The 24012-nt window shown below is 38.5% G+C and overlaps 1 protein-coding gene across 2 annotated transcripts; it reads right to left on the reverse strand.

Annotated features, from left to right (window-relative positions):
- Positions 1-10: 10 nt before the first annotated feature.
- Positions 11-23627, reverse strand: vmp1 (vacuole membrane protein 1). 2 transcript variants are annotated; one of them, XM_088427678.1, is made up of 12 exons: positions 23583-23627; positions 22995-23103; positions 22611-22743; positions 22346-22436; positions 18500-18610; positions 14709-14876; positions 14394-14525; positions 10181-10261; positions 9974-10090; positions 8221-8282; positions 3138-3237; positions 11-667 (listed from the first exon to the last, which is right to left on the reverse strand). In XM_088427678.1, the coding sequence occupies exons 2-12, from the start codon at positions 23071-23073 to the stop codon at positions 524-526; spliced, it is 1218 nt and encodes a 405-aa protein (XP_088283804.1). In that variant the 5' UTR covers positions 23074-23103; positions 23583-23627; the 3' UTR covers positions 11-523. The 2 variants fall into 2 exon arrangements, with proteins under 2 accessions (XP_088283804.1, XP_088283803.1); XM_088427677.1 differs by lacking the exon at positions 23583-23627 and adding an exon at positions 23263-23569.
- Between the last annotated feature and the right edge of the window lie 385 nt (positions 23628-24012).

The following is a 24012-nucleotide window of genomic DNA, read 5'->3' on the forward strand; positions in this document are numbered from 1 at the left end:
GGGGGGGGGGGGGGGGGGGGGGGGAACCGACAAGTCCGGGAGCAAATTCAATATTAATGTCTTACAAGTCAAAAATGTGAGACTTTCCCAACCCTGAAAAGAAATCATCTAGAAGCACATTGTACAAACAAATCAAGTCCATTCATACATTTATGTTACAAAATTAAATAAAGTCCAAAACTATTTTCAAGGGAAGTCGAGACATTCCCGTCTTTGCATAAGGCATCTCGACTGATAGGCAGCGCCCGTGCACACAAGACTTGGCTTGTATGGAATCGTCGGAGAGTAAGACCATTAAATAAGAAGGACGATCAGGCAATCCGAACACACCGAGTGAGATGAGACGAACGAGGAAAAAAAAAAACCAAAAAAAATGTGGATTCACACATACCGAGGACACAGTCTGCTTTGGACCGCTCCGCCTTTGAGCGTGGCGGCGGAGGGTGAGGTTTGTCGGCGAGTCATGAGCGGACGCGGTCGGACATGCGCGGCCTCTTCATCGTTCGTACCGTTTGGCCCGTCGTCACTTGGTCTTCTCCGTCAAGTGCTTTTGCTGCTGGAGCCGCTTGGCGTAACTCTGAGCCATGGAGTTGACGATGGAGATGACAAAGTAGCAGACCATGACCAGCACCAGCTTCTCAAACAACCAGGAAAGCCAGTTCTCATCCTGAAAAGCAACAGTGTTTTTTTGTTTGTTTTTTTTTTAGCAACGCCGTGCACCGCAAAATAAAAAGCTGGTGAGCATCCCGATGCAGCAAAGTAGCAGTGAAAAAAACCATTTCGCTTGCGACACACACTGTCCAATGCTCTCCCCTATATTGAAAGTCAGCATTCACACTTTGGAAATGCTAATGGAACAGCATTTTAACAAGGGCTAGTCATATACATACTCAAACTGTTATTCTGCCATGAAAAAGACATTTTCGCTGGTTTTGTTCACGTTTTATCCAAGGGAAGGACTGCTCAAATGTTTCACATGCTGCTAAAAAAAAATCTTTTGTCCAAAATAGCTCGGTATTACTCAATTGACCTATTTTCAAAGAACGGAAAAAGGTAGAATCTTACTTTCTTTTTCAAAGTAAAGAACGGAATTCAATCTTTCATATTTTACCACTAATGTCTACATAGTCATACAATCCAATTTTCTGTCAGCCTTGAAAAATGTGTCAAAATGATCGAAATTAGCCGGCACTCTCGGGAGATGCCTTTTCAGATAATAAAAAGAGTTAATGGAAGAAATAAACCCAACAATTTATTTCAATGTTTGATGTATTTAAAAAAAAAAAATCTTATGGAAAATATTTAGTCAAATATCATGAATACTGATTTGCAATCAATTTTAACGTAAACCTCCCATTCATGCGTAGCTTGTGCAAAACATTTAGACATGAAAAGCTGAAATGTGGCATTTTGTCTATAATTCATATGACATTTTTTCCATGTACAATTAATACCAATGCAATTAAAAACACTTTTTTTCTTCTTATTGCCAGCTGAAAATAATCAAGATTAAAATAATAATCAGTGTTTGCTCAAGGCTCGGGTAATGACCAATCATGACTCACCTGTTGGTCATGTGTCGTTCATAATCCAAACTGTGACTGATTGGTCGTTACCTGAGACTTCAGCACATGTAATGTATTATTAGTGGACGGCAATTGAAGAAAAAAGAAAAAAAACAAAAACAAAATCAAACGTGTTATAACCCTGTCACTCTCATTAAGAAAATGTATCCCACAGATTTTGAAAAAACGGCAGTGGGCATAAGAACGGTAGCAGAAGAGAGAATGTTTGCTGAGGATCCTAGATGTATACAGAAGTAATATATGCCATAACTTTTATTTTTTTGAATAATTTAATCAGTAGTGAAAGGGTTAAAATGTATTATTTGTACATGCAAATAATTTTGTTCAATCCCAAGATATAATTCTACCTTTTTAAGAGACCAAACATTCCAGGATATGACATTCCAGTCCAGGTCATTTTTTTTTTTTAATTCTTAATATGTATTGTAGGCATCTGGTGATCATTTTCACTTCTCTAGCACGATTATATTACTGTATTGATATTATAAATGACCAATGGAACAAAAAAAATCTTGTCATTTTTAAGAGACCAGACATTCCACGTCCAGGTAATTTGTCTATTTTTTTTTCAAATACTTTCATATATTATAATATTACTATATTATATTATATCATATTATGCTATATTATATTATATTAGGCTGTCTGAAAATCAGTGACTTTAAAGGTTAATCAGACAAAATACTAAACTGTTTCTGTTAAAAATGCCAAAATAAGTGGATTATCTCTTTAAATGCCAGCATGAAGTAGTCAGTACCTATTGCTAACATGTCTTGTAAACCACCCACCCAGCATTTTGCCACTTTTGCAAAAATCTCAATTTCGCGATTTAGTTCATTTTCAAATCTTCGATTTTTCAAATAACGCATTATTGCCCACCTCTAATTTCCACACATACCGTTCATGACCATTTTTTCCTTTGTATGGCACGATAGCATTTTAAATAAATATGGTATTACCTTTTATGAATAAAAGTAATTACTGTATTAGCATAATTTGCGGGGGCTCATAGGAACCTGGACAAAGTGGTCATAAACTGAAATCCTCAGGTGAAAATCCTTATTGAGTCTTGAGAGTACCCTTCCACTATTACCGCGACACTGTAACCTTCAAATGTTACTTGTTAGCAAGTCTTTTTCACCAAGTGAACACCAGCAGAAGTGCAGCTCAAACTTGGCCTCGGCGATCATTTATTTGCCTTCAAAAGTTGCTTTTCTTATTAACAGCAACTCAAGTATCATAGAGCCGCCGGATATTGAGGTACTTTGGGCACGACATATACTATAGATTGTATTACATAAAAATAAATTACTTTTGAAAAAATACAGAACAATTTTTGTGAAACATCTTTTGTGATGACAGGCATAATAGAACAAAATCATACCAAAAAAAAAAATCCCTCAGTGTTCAAATACTTAGGGACAAAAACATACATTTGAAATGGTAAATTAAGCGCCAAAGCCACGAAAACATTATCTGCTAATTAATCCAGTAAGGTTCTTCATTCAAATTTGAAAGCTAACCACTCGCAGAATGAAAGTTTGTAGTTACCGATGACTTGCTTCCTTCACCATGATGCAGCTTGTTCTTTTGTGCTTCCAGGTATTGGCTGAAGGGCTTCTGGAGCGACGGTCCGACTTTGGGTATGGATCTGGAAAAGACAACAAATCGAGACAGAGATCAGGATAACTTGATTTTACTTACCCAAAGGCCAGGAGCCCAAGCTCAAAGAGCATGAATACAATCAGACTCTTTTTCTAATGGGTTATCAAGAAAAGATTGTGAGGGCAGCCACCCTGCACGCGGCGAGCCCAGCGGGAGCAGAGGCAACTGAAGCTCTTGGTCCTCGGCCCTCCCTTTATACTCCCTCGCTTCTCCTCAGGCACTTGTGTCAGCCCCTTCAACCGGGAAGTGACTCGACATGATGTCATCACCCTTACCACCATCTGGGTGCAAAGACATCTAATCAGGGTGTACTTGCATCCTTATTAGGCAGGGTATGCTATCTCGTCAGGGGGCGGGGCAAATAACAATGGGCTCATAATTTCTGTACTTTTAACTCTTTTGGTGCCACGTACAAGAATTTTCGGCATTTAAAATACTTAGGTTGTGTGCCAGTGACATGAATTCTTATCTTTTTATTTATTTATTTTATTTGAATGAATGGACAGATGACACTCATGGCCAGTGCTCCCCTTAATATTAACGCCCATTGAGCGCTGCTATAATGTAGTCGTAAACATACGTAAACTGTTATTTACACATTTACTGTTTTTGTTCATGTTTTATCGATGGGAAGGACTGTTGACATGTTTCAGATGCTACTAAAAAAGACATTTGTGTCAAAGTGTATTTGTGCGAGGATTTTTCTCCTTTGTCCCAAAACAGCTTGGTGTCATTCAAATGCCGATTACTCAAGAATGGAATAAGGTCAATCTTACTTTCTTTTTCCAGGTAAAAACTCCCAATCTTTCATATGTCTACATAATACAATATTCTGTCGGCCTTGAAAGATGCGTCAAAATGCTAGAAATCGTCCGACGCTCTAGGCGTTGCCTCTTCAGATAAAGCTCGGCACCGAAAACGTTAAAAATGAAATGATTTAAAATAAAAGGACACAGAAAATGTTTCACAGAATCTGTCTGATCACAACAAATGAATACTGTCTAGACTAGGCAAAATGAGGGGAAAAAACTCAACCATCATCAATGCCAGCTGATTTCACTTAGGCTGACTCGCTGTTACCTCTCCATGTTGTCATGCGAGCACAAAGGAATAACATACACAGACCGCAGATCACAGCGAGTCACCAAGCTTTTATCAGAATTGACTCGGTGAAACAAAAGCGCCATTCTTATTCAGCCATGGACAGAGGTCGTAGCATCATTATTTGACGGAATGATAATTACAGCATTATTAATTCATTAATTTATTGTGCAACATTAATTTGAGTGGCTCTTACACAATAGCTTTTATGTTATCGTCAGTTTGGCTTAAAAAAAAAAGTTTTGTTTCAGGTTTTTTTTTAATATTTTGATATTAGGGATGTAAATGATCTCGCAAGCCAACCATGCAATCCGTATCATATTCAATCACTTCGTTCTCAGGTGAAAAGATTGAGGTGCGAGAAAAATAATTTTGATATTTACAGCAAAATAATAAATACAAAATAATTCAAACTACAAAAAAACATTGCCTCAATAAAAAAAAAAAAAATCCATTTTATTCTATATGCAACATCACAACACAGTGGATGTTTTCTAATAATATTGTCTTTTTCCCCATGTAGCAGAGACCATAAATATGAATATAATTTTTTTAAAAATAAAAAAAAAAATGTCAATTTGAAGGGGTGTGTTGAGCTTCGCACACAACTATAAGACATTCTTGCAGACTATTTTCATTAAATATAGGTTTAAGTTTCCCACATTGCTGGGGAACATTGTTGAGTCATATCAACATGTCTGAATGGGACCTCACATGTCTGACCACCAAAGCTGCAGACTGCTGAGAAGTACATGGCCAGCAGGAAATGTGGACACCCACCCTGTCTCTCCTCTACATGGAAAACAGTAACAGACCCTAAGATACCAGTAAGCAGAAATATTCATCGATCAAAATTAGAGAGCATTAGGATCTGGCCAAAAGCATAGGCTGGTATTTTTTTATTTATTTTTTTAATGTCAGCTACACATACTGTATGTGCTTTGAGATGTTCTTTTATAGAGTCATAGTATTTGGCAAACGCTATGACCATGGGCTATGATGTTTGTAGGTGACTGTGATCCGTAGTGGGAATGTGTTGTAAAAGAGTTTCAGCTAAAATGAATGGAAAGATGTGCAAAACTGGTGATAGCAGCAATGCTGTTTGGCCTGCAGACGGTGCCATTGAGGAAAGATAGGAGGCAGCACTTAAGGTAGCGGAGATGAAGATTCTGAGGTTCTCTTTGGGAGTGACAAGGATGGGTCGGGTCAGGAATGGATACATCAGAGGGACAGCTCATGTTTGAGGTTTTGGCGATAAAGTCAGAGGTCAGACTGGGATGGTTCAGTCATGTCAAGAGGAGAGATAGTAGTTGGAAGTAGTGGAAGCAGTGGTGGACCGTGGAGCCTAAAATAACCTGATATTATCATAACTATAATAATTATAACTATAATACAAGTCAATTTTATTTTACATTTATTTTTACTAAATATATATATTTTGTATGTCAAATTATTCTCCGTATTAATTTGGTTACGCTCCTTGCAGTGCTGTAGTTGCAGTCTGCCATTTGCATCAACACGGCGCAGGCTTTTGCGCAAGCGCAGATGGATATTTCAGTGGCCCTAATGCTTAATAGACAGCTGTAATAGTCAATCGAGCCAAAGTTCGCCATCTCGAGGCCTCACGTTCACTGCACGAAGGCTAATCGAGAAGCAATAGCTAATCGACCTTTTACAAGATGGCGAGGAAAACTGCACGAAGGCGGTGCTATATTGATCCACCATGTTTAATGTGGAAGTAGTTAAATAAAGTTATTGGAAAAAAAGGGAGAACAAAAAAGGAAAAAAACAAGTTGTTCAACCGTAAGCTAACGGCAACCGTGAGGCATAGCATACATCGAAGCCAGACCCTTAGACATTTAGCAGAAAATTCTAAAAAAAAATTATTTCGTTCACATTCAATTAGTGGTAAAGAAATAAAATGATGTTTTTATATTAAAGTGCGATTTGTAATTTAGCGTACAATCTTGTTAAAGCTTGCCTGCTTTTGGTGTCACGTTTCCTGTTGTGGCTTTATTTTGTGGAGTTTGACTTATTTTGCTTTTGGGTTCATGTTGTTTTTACCTGGCATCTGTCATTAGTGTAATTTTTGTCACCTGTCATGAGTGTGTTCCAGCTCGAGTGTAGCTCTAATGTTTTGTGTTTCGCCCAGCTTCTGCGAGTCATCAATCGTTTTATTGAGCCCATCTCATCCTGCCTTCCTGCATTTTGGATCCACCCTCCCAAATCCGTCGCCAACATGCCGCACCGACATGACACTTGGTGGACTTCATAAAACTTTGTGAAAAAATTATTTAAATTTATAAATAATTTTAAATCCTGGCAGTATCACGTATAATGATGAATTTCAATTGCTGGTGTGGGTTTAGTGAAGTTTAAATGCTCCGGAAAATAGCCTGTGTAGCCCAGTAATGCGTACGTGTGCTTCTGAGGGGGCCCAATCACTGAAGGCCTAAGTGTGAAACGCACGGACTGCCACTAAGTAGGATGCTGAATTTTGAATTGCCACGTAGGAGCCCAGACATTTATACATGTAGTGAAAGAGGAAATATGTTGTTGGAGTGAGAGAAGAGGATGCTGGAGAAAGGTTTAAATGGAAGCAATTGATTCGCTGTGGCGACCTCTGAAAAGAAAGAGAGTAACAACGTAAACGATCTCCTTCATGAAACTGACGCCCAGTACAAGCCATTTCAGAAAAAAGAAAAAAAAAATCCTCAGAATAGGAAGGTATGAGACGCACATCATTATCTCGTCATCAAGGAGAAAATTCTAAAACAGACACAGAGCTTGCCATTGTTTCTGTAGTTTGTCTCGCCACCTCGTCAGAGGTCAATTAGCTATTGCTTCTCGATTAGCTTGCATTCCTGTCAAGTTGTTCGCTTTTGGTGTAATTTGTAAAGGTGGTAAAACGCTTTTTCATGCATGTACGCTGTGCATCGCAATTTGTTCGGCCATTGAGCTTGCTGGAATGCGAATATGCATTTTCCTATGGACGCAGGAGTCAACGGTTTAAGATAGCTACCACAAAATAAAAGTCTATTAATAAAATATTCAAGAAAATACAATAGTTGTAGATACTAAACTGATCAGCTCATCAACAATATTTACAAAATCCAAACGTGGCAGTCAGTGCGTGTGCGTATGACTGCAAGTTGCACCATGCTCATACGTCACTACGTGTCACTGCTTACGTCATAAAAATGCTGGTCTGCTATTAATCGGCGTCATGGTGTCACTAAGATGCTCGGCTGCTATTGGTCAGCGTCACGGCATCCCAAGATGCTGGTCGGCTATTGGTCGGCATCACGGCATCTGTAAGATGCCGATATACTAAGACTTGATCTCGTGTGAGTGTTTACAATATCAAATAATATTGTATTTATTGTGCATTTTAGTGCTTAATTCAAACTTTAGCTGGTTAGCCATGGGTCCCAAGATTGCTAGTGATGTAAAAGAGAGAAGTAAGAAGATGATTAGTATGGAAACAAAGCTGGAGATAATCAAGAAATACGAATAAATCTAGGCTAGGCTAGACTAGGCTACCCTCGCTTGGGATTATGGCCTTAAGTAGCTCGAGTCACCGTCACCTATGTTTTTACCTGCGGTTTTTCACATTAGCTAATTACCATTGGTTTCTATTATCCACCATACAACGATTTCGCCTTACCATCCCAACTCGGGAACGGATTAATTTCATATGGCGGGGTCCACTGTACCTGTATAAATCTGAACTCCTGTTTTGAAAGGCTCATCGGGCGGTGACATCATGACAGTGAAAGTATGCAGGTACGCAAATGCTAGCAATGAAGCACATGACGTTACGTATTTTGCAATTAAGCGCCTGACTGAGTCACATGAGGATACTTACCCAATGAGAGACACCATTTGATCTACGATGTGCTTGCTGAAGGTGATGATAACAAACAGCTTCTGTTGACAGATGACAAACAATGAATACTGTTAAGCAGGAGATTACGGTAATGGAGTCCACATATCCATACACTATTCATACCCCACAACGTTTCGGTTGGGAGATGAGCACTCTACAGCTCAGCCATACACGCATACAATACATGATACACTACACTAAATGTAACTGTTGGATGGCATCAGACCAAGACTCAAAACAGACATACTGATGTTAGCTGAATATAAAATATGTGGCTATGTTTTACATTGAGTTGCAAGGATCTCTTTGTGGTTTACGGTCTTGGGGCTGGGTGGGGGGGAATACCACAATATTCTTCTCCGGTCATGAAAGTGATCTGCATTTTAAGGTATGACACAAGGACCCCCTGGACAACTCCAGACAGGATATGACATGCCCACCAGGTTCAAAGCATAGACACACATGCAAAAATAAATCAAGCTTCAAATAGTTTTTCAATTTTATTGGTCTTAACTTTTTTTTCAATAATGTCAACTTCACATCCTCTTGAACCCCTACAGCGAGATGGGACTTTTTGTTTAAAATTTGTGATGGTGAGGTCACTGGCTGTACCAACCACCCAGGAATGGAACAGTATAAGACTCACTGACTCACAAACTTACACAGACATTGTTCACATTTGTCACTTACATGGAAGGTTGAAAATTTATTAGAAGGTATTTCTGACCTAGAAGAAACTTTTTCAAATTTTTTGGAGCGTTTAACCGTGTAACGATGTTGATTTCTCACCCTATGCACTACCAAAGTCTTATTTTGCTGCTTTGATGTATTTCTAAGCAATCCTTGCTTACTCTGAATTGATAAAAACTTGTGACACAAGAAATTCGTGCCTCCCCTACACCGCCCTTGTATCACCCATGCAAGAGTAAATACACGGCGACCTTATCGACATATTTCAGTTTTGGTTTCCGGAGTTGAGGATACATGTTGCACAGAGTCGGCTAAGTAAACAACAATGCTAAATAGTTACATTTTCCTCAAGAAAATGTCACAGTGGCGAAAATGTATGTTTGGGTGTACAAAGCCAGACATTAAATAAGTCACCCGTGGGCAGAACTGTTGTTATGAATAAGGTTCCCACAGGGACAGATTTGTCAGGACGAACATGGGTCAGTGAGAGTGATCTGTAGACACTTTATGTGTCTAGATTTATACACTTTATGTGTATGCATTTTATGTCAGTAAAGGCCTGTTTTGTACTCCTTTATTCACTCCGCAACCCTCATGAGGATGAGCGGTGAAGATGATGGCTGGATGCATGTTTCGTGTACAGTGACACCGAAAGACATCATAAAGTGGGCGTGGCAGCCACATGGTGAAAAGCCCAACTCGCCAACAAGACGTATTGATTCTTGTTTAGAAATGTCAGCAACATACAACTCATATTTAATCAGAAATTAAATCACTAATGTGCCAAATGTAATTTATCTCCATAAATTTAACTGTTCAAAGTGAAAAATTATTATGATGTAGGTTGTTTAAAAGATCGTCAAATGGAGAACTTCTGGCGTTTTTTTTTTTTGTTTCATATTTTGAGTGTTTGTGTTAGGTTTCCTCTTCTCCACTGCCCCTCCTCCCTTCATTCATTCCACCCATTAGAATAAAACTGAACAATTGTATTATTTTGTCGTGAGTTATCCTCTATTTGCCAGCTTCTGACCAGCGCACTGACCTGTATGTGCATCTTGATAATGGCTTTCCCAATGAGAGTTGCCCCAAAGAAGGTCCAAAAAGGAACCAGGAAATGCCCACAGGTGATTCCCGCCAAATCAAAAAGTGGATTTGGGATCTGAAAAGATACATATCACAGTGTTTGAAATTTGCAACTTCTGGTTAATTGTTGAAAAAAAGCCAATATCGTAAAAGCAAATGTTGCTACCGAAGCACAAGCCAAGATCCCAAAGAATCCCACTTTCTGCACCATATGCTGGACTCCCATTTTTGCTTTGGTGACCAAATCCTGCAAAATGAAAGAAGAAAAACTTTTACCAAACAAAGTTGCAACATTGCTAGATGTGCTCACTTCTGGGTGTGATTATCTTTTTAATAACTAGGATATAAAATGCTTGAAAATTTTATTTCTCTCAATACTATCTGCAAAGAGTGGATTTATTCCGATAATTAGGTCAGAAACAAGTTGAGACGACAATCTGAAATAATGAACATGTGCAATGTTCTCATCTTGAGTGTGTATGATATTGTAACACATCACATTTACAATGATAGCACTGCCCGATTCTACTAATGTACTTCTCTAACAGCAGTGTATACCGTGTATATTGTACACATATGAAACAACATTAGTCCATAAGTAATGGTAATGCCCACATAAAAATCCAAAAGGTGACAAAAGGTGAAAGGAACTAATAACCCTTCAACAAATACATCCAAACCTATCAACCCACAGTCAACATTAAACATGACATCATTGTATGTATTTTGTGAGTAAATGCTGGTATGTTATACAACTATACAGTATCAGTATAAGATCAGCTGTGACCCAGAGAATAAACCAAACGATGGCGATTGTGAATGTACTGCACACCAGGTTTCTCCAATTACCGACGCGCTGACTCAGCATCTGATCTCAGCAGTGTCCAGTCATGTGAACCTGCTTCCTGACAGAGCTGTCTGTCATTCAAATTAGAGACCCGTGAAAAAAAGAGGGGAGGGCGGGAGAAATGCAAACAGCACAAAGCCCGCGGGATGATTAAAGGGGGAGCAGTGCTCAGGGTGACTCACGCGCACACACAAGGATTTACTGGAAGCGTGAAGAGGGTGGGGCTTCACTGAAGTCATGTGGCTCTATGCAACCAATGATTGGACAGTTGTTTCATGGTCAGTTGGCATTATGTAGACTAACGGTTATCCATACTGACAGGAACTTGTATATATGGTGTTCAACATACAAATGAGGAAATTAATATGATGACAAATTTATGTTTTTAGAGGAAATAAAAATATATATATGTCTGTTTGAATGCCAGGTAACTTAAAAAAGGGGTGCCATGTTTATATGCCCAACAATAATTCATAAAGGATGAACATTGAAATGAGGGGCATGAATAAAAGTTCCCCCAAATACATTTCTGACAGGAAGGTCCAGACGAACGTGAAAGATAGGACAAAGTTGTGAATTTCTTGAAAATACTTATCTTGTTAACCGAAACAACAGACAGAGGCTAGTTAAACTAGTACAAAGACAGAACATGGGATCAGCCCATCAGTACAGAAACTGTTTTCTCATTACAATTTTCCCTCGTTTTTCGCATAGAATGTGGACCAAAAACCCCCAGCGAAAAGGACGCCCCTCGACATGATTGTGGGTACCAGAATTTTTTAAAAGTGAAAAGTATTAATACTTTACTTATTTAAGACAAAAATTACTGCAGTACACTGGCCAGGCAATCCATCGATCAGTTTATGGGTGGTCCAACAGCAAACGGGCAACTTCGACAAGACGTGATTGGCTCCTGGCGATACCGCCCGGGAGGCTCCTCATTGGTCCATGTCTGTAGAGCCGGTGAACTGATTTACTGATTGCCTGGCCAGTCAGTTGAGAACAGTATTTTAGTTTTCTGTCTTCACTCCGACTGAAGTTCACATGCAATTGCGGCTGAAAGAGATCAGTGAGGAGGAAAGAAAGCTAAGGAATCCTGTTACCTTTTGTAATAAATTGGAATTTTTAGTGTAAACTCTGCTTGTTATCGTTTTTGGTTAGCTACAGGGTTCACTTTAGTTTGACGTCCGAGCACTGTTAATCTGAGCCCCCCCCACACACACGTTTTGCTTAACGTGGTACTTAATTCAGACATGAATAGGTTAGCCATGGGTCCCAATCTTGCTAGTGATGTTAAAGAGAGAAATAATATGATTTATATGGAAACGAAGCTGGCGATAATCAAGAAATGGCGAAGCTAGGCTACCCCCACTACGGATTATGGCCATAAGAATCTTGTCACGTCACTTGTAGGTAAATAAATCCCTTCTATATTTTTCATTTATGATGTTATATATAATATACATGTATACAATTAAATAAGTAGCACTCACTACACTATTTTGATCCCAATTTTTAATATGTATATACAATTTTTGTTTTTACCAGGGGTTTTACACGCATGAGCTAATTAACATTGGTTTGGATTGGCCGCCACATGACAAATTCACATTACGATCCAACCACTGAACAGATTAATCTCGTGAACCGTGAGCCCCCCAAACAAAACAAAAAAAAACTAACGCAAAGCACTATGGCCTGAAATGTTTAAGTGCGAAGTAGTGAGGGAACACTGTACTGTAATTTCTTAAATAGAGAATTTTTTTCATATTTGAATATCATCTGAGTGTTAGACTCCATTCAGATCACTTCATGCATCTTATATCAATAATACAGTGGGCCCCTGTGTTACGACCTTAATCCGTTCAGCGGCTAGGCTCGTAACTCGAATTTGCTGTATGACAGGCAACCCAAACCTATGTTAATTAGTGAATGTGTGCAACGCGTGCATAAACCTTAGGTAAAAATATCACGACTTTATACACATATTAAAAATTAGAAACATAATCTACTGTTCGGTTAAATTAAATCACATAAATAGGAAAAATGACATTTACCTTTGGGGCGACGTGACTTGAGCTGGTGGTGGGTGGAGGCGGAGGGGAGCAGAGACGAACCCGCAGATTTTTTTTTTCCTTTCTTAAAACGAGAACTTTTTTCAAACGAGAACTTTTTTTAAACAATGACTTTTTTTCTTTAAACGAGAACTTTTTTAAACGGGAACTTATTTATAAACGAGAACATATCACCGGCGATTTCTTTCTCTTTAATCCATAATAGAAGAAGCCTCTCCATTTTGTTGTTGACCGAGGTCCGTCCCCTGGCAAGGAAAGTCATGCCCTTAGAACACTTGCTTGCTTTAATGGTTTCTTGTTCTTGAGAATTGTACCGATTGTCGAGCGGTTACGGCCATACTCACTAGCAAGGTTAACTATGCGTGCGCCTCCTTCGTATTTTTTTGTTATCTCATGCTTCGTTTCTATTCTCATCATCCTCTTACTTCTTCCTTTACCGCCATGTCTAACAGATAAAAGTTTGCAAAGTCTTCACAACACACCGACCAGCTTGTGCCATCAAGCAAGGTGAGGGAGTTTGGCCAATAGCATATCAGCATTTCTGTGATTGACGTGACGCCGGCCAGTAGCATATCAGCATTTCCGTGACTGCCTTAATTGACCAATAGCATATCAGCATTTCCGTACATGCGAGAAAAGTTGTTTTTTGTTGATGCAGCAAAGCGAAAAAAATAGTGCGGACACACTGACCGGCATGATGGATGGTTCGTAAGACGAAAGGTTTTTGCGTAAGAGAGGGACAAAAAATGCCGCGGTCCACGTCGTAAGATGAAAAATATGTAAAATACGTAAAACGGGGTTCGTAAACCACCCATTGTACTTTTATTGAGGCAATTTTTTTTTGGGCAGTGTTTTAAGCTTTGCGTTACAAAATTTGCTATTTATGAAAACGTTAGGTTTCTCAGCAAGTATGTTAGGCAACAAAATCCATGAGACTACAGTTCCCTATAAATATATTTCATTCCAGTATGTGCTTTTAGCACAAAATACCCTGATGCATTCGTATAAAGCACAGTCCTTGCATCAAATGTGCTTTGGGTAACACGGGATGCCCTGCCTTCAAAAGGTATGATGCCACTCAAGGTATGATGCTAATAAAATTTATTTTAGAAAACTGTGATACCATGTGAATAGAGAATCACAATAGTCACCATTTGAGAAATCTTTTAGCATTTTCTGTATGTAAGTCAGACTGCCCAACCATTTGTTCTGGATGATACTTATACTAACGCACCGGGGAGACTGCTGCATGTCTTGTTCTTTGTTGAACTATTTTCTTCGGGATTCCAGTGTTTTAAAATTGATTATATATTCTCTGATTATATATTCAGAACAACATCAAAGCATGTCTAGTCATATACTCATTTACTGATTAAGAAGCTAAAAATTTTAAGTGGTATGGTTTAAAGTTGAAATTAATCATGTGATCATGGCAATTGCCTGTGTGGAATTCTGACCTGTGCATTCTCAGCCTGCTCCAGCATTTCCTCAAACTCTTCATATTCTTCATCTTCAGGATCCGTTCCAGACTGACGTGCCGCTCTGGCCATGAAATATGGTGGCAGCTCTCCGATGGCTGTGCCCGCTCCCTTAAAAGACACAAATGATTCTTTGAAGCCTGACAAACTGCAGCTTTCTGAGGAAAGTGCACTGGAGACTTTGACAGGAACAAGGTCAACCTTACTGTGTGACCTGTTTCTTGCACTGACTACACATTTTGTGAACCCTCCCCTTTTGAATTACGTACATGATTAAAAACAACATCTACTTACCCACATACAGGCTTCCAGGCGGACCTTTGACATGATGGAGAACAATGAGATACTTCCCTCAGCCCCTGCAAGTTGCGGACACAAAATCCGGTCTGGGTACGGAGGCTCTGGGAAATCTGTTGAGTTGCACTCATACGCTGCCACTGTCACTGATGCTATATGAGGGCCCTAAGTGAAACAAGTAAAAACATATTCAAGCAACCAGTGTTTGTGGGCCATTTTTGTAGGAAACTAGCAAATGCTTGCAGCTTATTCATAGCAGATCCATACAAGAATAGTGACACAACAAATTGTGCTTTGACAATCGCAATATCACCTCCCAGAAAGTAAGCACGGACAGTGACTGAATCATAAGGTTTCTGACAGGTTGTCTGATCATCATTCATAGCTGAAAAGATATGTTGTTAGGCTTCAACACCTGGTCTCAATGATAACAGTACAACCTGTAGCCACACCAAAACAACTTCATTATGCCACTTTCAAGTGATAGAAGCAACTATGACACAAGATGGACAGTGTACCATTACAGGGCGATGACATCAAGCAGTCATGCAGGGAAAAGCAGCACTCTTCATGCATGCTTTGCAATCAATCAACTGCCAAGCCAGCAAATATCAGTTCAGTGAAAAATAAACTAAACACATTCATTAGGGGAACAGCAAATTATATAAACAATATAGCCATTAAACATGTTTACATGTTACAAGTTGAGACAAATAAGAAATGAAGACCATAAATACAAGTAGATCATCTGATTATATCCCATTTCCATTCTCAAAATTATGTCATCATTCACTTTCAGGGTGCATAACACCAGTGGTGGGAAAATGCATTGTAAATTTCTCCCCCAAATAACCTCTCTTTGACATGAGAGCACCACCTAAACAAAATTGTCAAACCTCTCAAAAAACAAAATAAAACAAAAAAAAAATATTTTCAGTAGGCATCTTCATTACCAAAAATTATAAAAAAAGTTAAAGAAAAAAAAAAAGGTAAATAAATAAATAAACAATGGAAACCATGTTCTTTATTGGTGGGCAAACCTCCCTCACACAGATGAGAAAGCAGATTAGGTCACAATCTCCAATGAATCACACAACCACTAACATACACAGTGACATTTTCAGATCTCCGTGTGCTTTCTTTCTGAAACAAAAGGAAAAAATATGGAAATAGCTGACTCATGTGTCCAGTATAAGTACAAATTACCATGCCATTTTAAAGCCTATCCATCTGCTTGCATCTTAGGACTCCTCATCTTTCCCCTTCACCACAAGACACGTGCACACAAAAAAAGCACCACTTTAAAGTTATGCATGGTCATTCAGAAACAGGCCATTAAGGACATAATACTTTGCTGGGGGAAACAATGAATGCAGAATATAAAAATTAAGGAGGTCTAATTAGAAGTGAAGCAGACATTTGAAAAGCCAATCTAAATATGTGTTTTGTGTGGGGGTCATTCTATAAATTGTACTCAGCTGCTGTCCAAGGAAAACCATAGATAAAAAGAAAAATACAGTGGGCCCCCAGTTTACGGGATTAATCCGTTCCGCCGTTGGGATCGTAACATGAATTCGCCGTTAATTAGCTAATGCGTGAAAAAACCCCAGGTAAAAACATATGAATTGTATAAACAAATTAAAAATCGGTATCATAATAGTATAGTAAGTGCTACTTATGTATAATATACATGCATACAATTAAGTAACATCATAAATAAAACATATATATGAAGTATTTATTTACCTTTGAGTGACACTTGTTATGGCCATATTCCTTCGTAAGGGTAGCCCAGGGTAGGCTAGCTTAGCTTTCTTCATATTTCTTGATTATTTCCAGCTTCGTTTCCATATAAATCATCATCTTACTTCTCTCTTCAACATCACTAGCAATCTTGGTACTCATTCTAACCAATTCAAGTTTGTATTAAGCTCTAAAATGCATAATAAATAAGATATTGAAAGCACTTTAACACGAGAGCAAGTCTTTAGGCAGCCATCTTTGTGACCCCATGCATCGACCAATAGCGGACCAGCCTCTTCGTGACCATCATCCCCATCCCATACTCGGAAGACAAAATGATCATGACAGCCTCAAAAGAAGCCGGAATATACAGTATCTGTATCATAACAATTAGAACATTTTCATAATCTGGGAAAAGTTAAAAGTACCTTTTTCCCCTCCAATTACATACTGCAGTTGGAAACAATATGGTTTCTCAAAACTGTATTTCAAAAAACATTTCAAACTCCAACTGAAGGGGAAACTTTCTTGAAAGCAGTTTTCAGTGATGCATGTATATTTTAAAGCATGTAAAACTATGATGGCTCTCAGACATAGAAGGCTTTCACCAAGGCCAAACGGATAATAAAAGAGACCAAAATTACAAAGCTTGACAGCTGTTTTGTTTGTTTAATTGTCTGTCTGCAACGTGTTCCCTCTCCCAAAAATGGCAGACAAACGGCAAATAGAGATGAGTTTTCTACTTGCTGTTATTGAGTAGGCCATGTATTTCATCATTGTATTACGCACAGTGATTGTATTTGTAGCAACCAACCAAGAGTGTTAACTGCTTGTGGCTGGAAAGTCAGAGAAAATCCACAATGACTGGTCGGTTGTTGTAATGGCACATGAAGATAAACAATGTGTGTTGATGGTTTTTGTTGTAACCAAGCAGATGGTGGTTGCTAATTGGCGCCGGGCTTAATAAAAAATATGTAACCTTTCATTTTCTTAGGAGCTTATCATTAAATAAAATTCATATGAATTAATTTTCTTGATCACAGCCCGACCCATAAATTGACCTGTAACCCACATAAAATGTATGGTTATAAACACGTGTATAACATTTAGAGGTGATACTCATTCCACCACAAAATAAAAGCATTCAGTGTCTCTGATACATGGTCGGAAATACTGAGAAACAGAGCAATCCCCCATTATGTTATAAAAAGTGAACATTTTAGAAATACTGTATCAGTAAATAATGAGTAGCTTGTTCTAACAACAAATTGTGTATTGACATGAGGAGCTATTTTCCACCATGAGGAGCTATTTTCCATTGAATGAGCCATCATGTTGGGTTCTGGTACATCAGCTTGCTTAGAGGGTAGTCCTCAATGCTAATGTGTTCTACTAAGTTTTTGTTTCCATTGTTTTTGCTAAATTACATCTTATTAAAGAGGCCTGTTAAAATGGTGTTTTTGCTCAATTACATCTTATTAAAGAAGTCTGTTAAGTAATTATTAGAAAACAGAAGGTGAACTGTAAATGTAGGGTAACTGTTGTTACACTTCAAATATTTTATGAAGGTCTAAAATCATGTAATTAAATAATGTCATACTCAGTAGGCATCTTCATTGCCTGAAAAATGCTGGGTTATAACTACACACAATGATACTTTTATGGTATAGAAAAAATTTGATGAGAAAATACCTTACAAAAAATAGACTGATAGTGATTGTATGCATTTCCACACTTATATGATTGTTTCTCAGGATTATTTGAACTAATACTGAGTGATGAGCCAAGACACAAATAGCAGATAGAACATAACCGTAATGTGGCCAGCCAAGGCACCTGCCCTGAGGATGTTGGACTTGACATTTATTTTGCTAAAGATAAGACCACAAAAAAGTTACCTGGGTAGAAGCAGAACAATAGAAACAGTGTACACAGAGAAATTCATATAATGAACAACCTTTTTCTTTCTTTTTTTGTTGCTGTTCAAAGTAGAGCTCTGTTTAAGTTCATTTTTGTGTAATTTGTTTGTATAGCTGGAAACTCACCAGATAGAGAAGGAAGGTGTGCAGACCAGTCCCAAGGCCAACAGAGGACAGAATTCCGAGACCTACCCAATATGCACACCAGAGGAACCTCTTCTCTAGGTACTGGACATACTAAAGTGCAAAAACAGAAATAAAAACAAAAATATTTCCATTTAATGTATATAAAAAAAAGAAATGCAATTCAAAACGCACATCTTAATAAATTAGCTCAATTATTAATATTACTGACTAATACTGTATAAATGAAAACACTCACTATGATTTATCAACAATGATTTTAACATGGGAAGAAAATCACTGCAAGTATTTTCAAGTGGTCACTTTTTCAACATTCCTAGAAAATCACAATGTTACGTGATCCTTGGGAGCAGCCTTGTGCCCATGGATACTATTGTTTGCTTTTTTTATTAGCAGACACCACACCACATCACATAGGCTCCTTTGCGTGCGAGCAGGATCAACTGAATTGTGCAAATCTTTCCCCAGCAAGGGGGACTTCACTGCAACATTTCACGTGACAACCGCTGTTTTTCAAGCCATTAAAAATCATGGATTACCCTTACACGATGCAGTGACTATGCAAACAATTGCAGAGCCTGCCAAATGCACAGAAGCTTTCACGATAAACAAAAATAGATATATACTGTATATATTTTTGGGTTGAAACCAGCAAAACGCAGCCAGCCACGGCATAGCCTGCCAACAAGACGAAAATGAAATGAAGTACTCATCTCCCAACCAGAAGGTTCTAAGTTCAGTGACTGTGTGTATGGTTGGATGAATGTGAATTTTTGTAACATGCTTTTAGTACCAAATGATACAGAAAGTGTACACACTTAATCACTTTTCCACAACATTTTGTACCATTCTGAAAATGTCACATGATGAAACCAAGATTTTAAGGGCAGCAAGCCAAGTCACTGCTCATTCATTTGGCTGCATTACCAGAGTCAGCGGCTTATTGTCCTTATTCTCCCCGCTCATTCAAGTGAAGGGGACTGGGCGTGGGGTTGATGATCCAGATTTTTTTCTTGAAGCTTCATTCATTAGTACCATAGGACATTAGCTGGGTTTATATGGAGACTTTTTTATCATTCCGTTTGATCTCATTTCGAATGAAGATCTCTGCTTCAACTGTTTATATTTGACCCGATCTATTCTGTTTTGTTCCGAGAGTCAGATAAGTTGTGCAACTTGTCGAGATCGAGCACGTGATTTGCAAAGATTACGTTAATTTGTCTTTAAAGCACTATTAAGCAACAGTTGCAACCGTTTCAACATTTTATTGAAGTCACTTCTTGATAAAAACAACTAACAAGCACTTTCAAAGAAGTTCTCCCTTAAGAGAAAAGCGCTTTAATGTGCATATACCACAACATCATAATGCAATCACATCAAGACGGAGCATGTGCAGACCAGATGCTATTACGATTTAACCGTTTACATGACACTTGTTTGGACTGGCAAGGAAGATACCCGCTTGCGATTCAGACTGTAATTCCATTCGGATTCAGAGTTTTTCATTCCGATTTAAGTGTTTGTGTGGAACATTGTCATTATCATTACTTGACTCCATTAAATCCACCTATTGTCAATAGGGTTCATCATAGTTGTAAAACACTTAAGTTTATTGTATACTGTATGCTAACCCTAACTCATTCAGAGTGATGGATGAGAATTCTCTCAAATAGTAATAATAAACCCTGGAGAACCCACGGGGTCGGTTGCTAATGGTATTTTGTTAGGAGAAATGAGTTCTTGGGTTCTCCAGGGATTTATAATAATACAATTCTGATGAAATAAGTTTTTTTATGGAGAGGAGCTGTCACCCTTTACTAATGCTTACCTAATATAAGCCAATTGAGCACTGTAGTGATAACTGTGACCATTAGATGGCAGTGTTTCCACACTTATAACACAGCTATGCTGGAATTCAAAGTAAGGAATGGAAGTCAAACTTTCATGATACAACCCATATTTTCATAGACATGGCACGAAATATTCTGTTGGCCTTGAAAGATGAGTGAAAATGCTAAAAATAATGGCCTTCTTAGAGGTTTCCTTTTCCGATAAAACTTGGCACTGAAAAAGTTAATGGCATAGGCACCAGTCTATGGCCGGCTTTGTCTTGCATGCGTAAATCCAAGAAATGGGTATGTGCAGCGGAGGTCCTTACTGTGTCACTATTGGCCAATCAGATGACAGGGACAATGCAGGCCCACCCGGCCAGCATTTCAGAGCGACCTCGAAGACAGTTCTAAAGCGGTTCCATTGTGACCGCTCCGCCAAGAGAGGCCGTTTTGATGTGAAGTGGGGCTAATGGAAAAGCGGATGGTGCTCCTTGACTGACTCAAATTTATAAGGCTCCTTCAGGGTTGAGTCATTCTTATTTTTACACTTTAATGTAAGGGGTGAAAAAAAGCAGTGCATTCTTGCACAGCACTTATTTTATCTCTGCCTTTGGTAGGTATTGAATTTGGAAAAATATTTTAGCTATCCTGCCCATGCAGCATGGAATAATACTTTGGGACCCTCTACTAACTGAAGTTATTTCGCTTTGAACTTTCCATTTCATCCTGAGGAATTTACTATCATCTTGGAACCACAAAACAGTGGCAGTTTTTTTCAAAAACTTTTGCTATGGTTATTGATACTAATCTTCCTGTGCAGTGGTCCTTGAATGGGGGAATGTGTTGGGTAACCCTGGCGTTACGTGAAGGCCCTTCATGTAAAATGTGAGATTTAACAAGATTTTTGCTGCTATCAGCAAATCTGATTTCATGTTTTTTAATGCCGCTACTGCTCCATAGCGGTAGAAAATGGATGGATTCATTTTTTTAATGCAGTCACAGGGACAGTAGTTTTCTATTCAAATTCCAAGCAAATTATTTGGAATAAAACTGAGCTATAGTGACTCCTTTGCAAAACAACTGCATTGTTTTGTTAAGTTTCAAAAGGTTTCTTCATTTGTTCTTCAAGTGTTGTTTTTGTTGTAACCCTGCTCTGATGCATCCGATTCAAAGGATGAGAATCACTATATCGGTCTTCTGCAGAGCTTCCCAATGAGCTGATTCTATAAATCGGGTCAGTAGGAAATGTACCCGCCATGTTAGATAGGTGCCTCCGAGGACCACAGCTGGCCTAAAAAAATTCGACTGAGCATGACGACCATCTTATAAAAGGAAAATGATCCAGAGAATAACACTTGGTCACACCCAGGTACTGAATATTTCTGTGAAGTTTCATGGTGGGATGTTTTCCAAGGGCGTTTGATTTCACACAAATTGTGCTTGATCTGGATTGATCCTTGTCTGGATTGGTTATTAATATGCACCAATCGGAACAGCGCAACCAATTTTGTTGTTTATCTGTGTATCATGAAAATGTAGGCATTCTATTGCATTAGTTTTGGAAAAAAAATAGTTTTTAGATTTTGATAACTATTTTAGAACAGTTATGATATGAAGGAAAAAAATATTTTTCACTTTCCATTCTTTTTAACACCTTGAAATTGATCAAATTTTCCAAACTTTCATCAGAACCCTACATACAAGTTTCTTAAAGTTGTTAAACAGCTATTGAATATGTTTTTTTGTTTGTTTTTTTAAAAAGCAAATGAGTATACTAAGGTTTTTTCATTGACGTCTGTTGACCTCTGTTCAAGTTCCCCCACAGATGAAGTAAACCACGTTTATTCAAGTGCTCAAAGGTTACATGGATAACTGTGACATTAGGCCCATGGAACTGTTTTAAAGTGTGACGTTATCTTCGACCTTTAAACTGATGATATAGGAATGGTGCTGTTTATCTTTCACTCACACATACACAGGCAACACTGAGCCTTACTTTTTGATGTGATCCCTCTATGGAGTAGGCAGCGGAGAAGAGACTACATAAGACCAAAATTAAGAATACAATCCCCCGTCGTTGCCAAAGCCTGAGCAAGAAAGCAAATAAAAACAAAAATCTACTTTAATTTGTGTTTAAAACCATGCTGGTATGACTTTCAGACAAAAGCAGGACAAATTCAACAAATAGCTATTAAATGTGTCAAGGGCGCACAAAAAAACCATGGCAAACGAAAACCGGGGATATCATTTAAACTTCTTACTTAATTGTCCACTCCTTTAGCTTGATTAGGGTCTCTAGGAGAAAATAATGAAGTGTCGTAGCAGGCCTCCTCCATAACACAATTGACAGGCGCTCTTCCTTATCTCTCTGTCGCCGCTCTCTTATTGTTGAGTCTGCAAACAGGCCACAATTGCAATCGCCTTGGCATTCTGTACTTGAATCTATTTGAATTACAATGTTATGTTCAATATTTAACACTGAATACATAGTACATCTGGTCTAGTTGTGTTCTCAGATCTTAAGTTCTATCATTCAAAACTGGCCTTCATCATGTTTACCAATTACGCAATTGGCAAATCATTTACAATCACGTGATAAAACACAACGACTTTGTGAATGAAAACAAATATTTCTAATGACCAACCTGTGGTGTTGCCATTCTGTTTTTCTTTAGTTCCTGTGCGTCTTTGAGGCTTTTCACAATTGTCTCCATTGGCTGCCATGTCAGTCAAAGTCCAACTCACCGGGAAAGTCTGGGTAAGACAAATATAAATTACACGTTGTCAGTCTACCACGACAGTTCCTTGCCTTACATTAACTAACGTGGTATTAAAAAACACACACACACACAAAACACTCGATTGTGCAGTTTGAAAGCACATATCGCTGTAGTGGGGGGCAAAAACACATACCCGAAAGTCTTCTAAGTGCCACCAGTTTGTTGCGTCAACATTTCCAGAAATAACCTTGCTCGTTTAGCTAGGCAGTCTTCATTATGGGGACATGATTGCAACACATTTTTTCACCTCCACACGCTAACCGGTTAGCCAACTCGCTAGGAGGGGGGGCGTATGAACTCTACAACCGTTTATACAATTCTAAAGTCGAACGTAACCTCTCAATCATTGTATGAAAACCCATCCTGTATACGTTGCAGATAGAATTCTACAGAAAGCGCCTTAATTAGGAAGATAATCGAAGTGAATTTGTTCAAATGAAATGACAGCCTTACCTATTTCCTGCCTTCTTCACCCGGAAACAAATGTTGGACGTCAAAATAAAAACTATTGCGGTTACTGACGAACATAAATAATGTTTTATAAGAGCTACACACTTGCTGGCGAAATGATTAATAACCATCAAAACATTTTCCAATCAATCTTGTTTTAGCGTTAAGATAACTCGGCTTTTTGAGTGGTTTACTTTTAATGTGAAAATTAATTTGTAGCCATAGCAAAGCAGCGCACTCTCCTGCAAGTTTTGCGGCGCTCTTCGTAAAAATGTGTTGCTCTTTCCTTGCTTTGTTGTGAGTGAGTCATGGATAAAAAGACAAGGCCAGAGCTCAGATGAAAGAACAGGACGAACGTGATTAGATGGACGTTGATTAATCAGTGTCATGAATTGTCAACTTACTTGTGGCCAATATGAATTAATGCGCCTCA

The sequence above is a fragment of the Hippichthys cyanospilos genome, chromosome 11 (assembly GCF_059441005.1).
Source record: "Hippichthys cyanospilos isolate Australia breed blue-spotted pipefish chromosome 11, RoL_Hcya_1.0, whole genome shotgun sequence".
Lineage (NCBI taxonomy): Eukaryota > Metazoa > Chordata > Actinopteri > Syngnathiformes > Syngnathidae > Hippichthys > Hippichthys cyanospilos.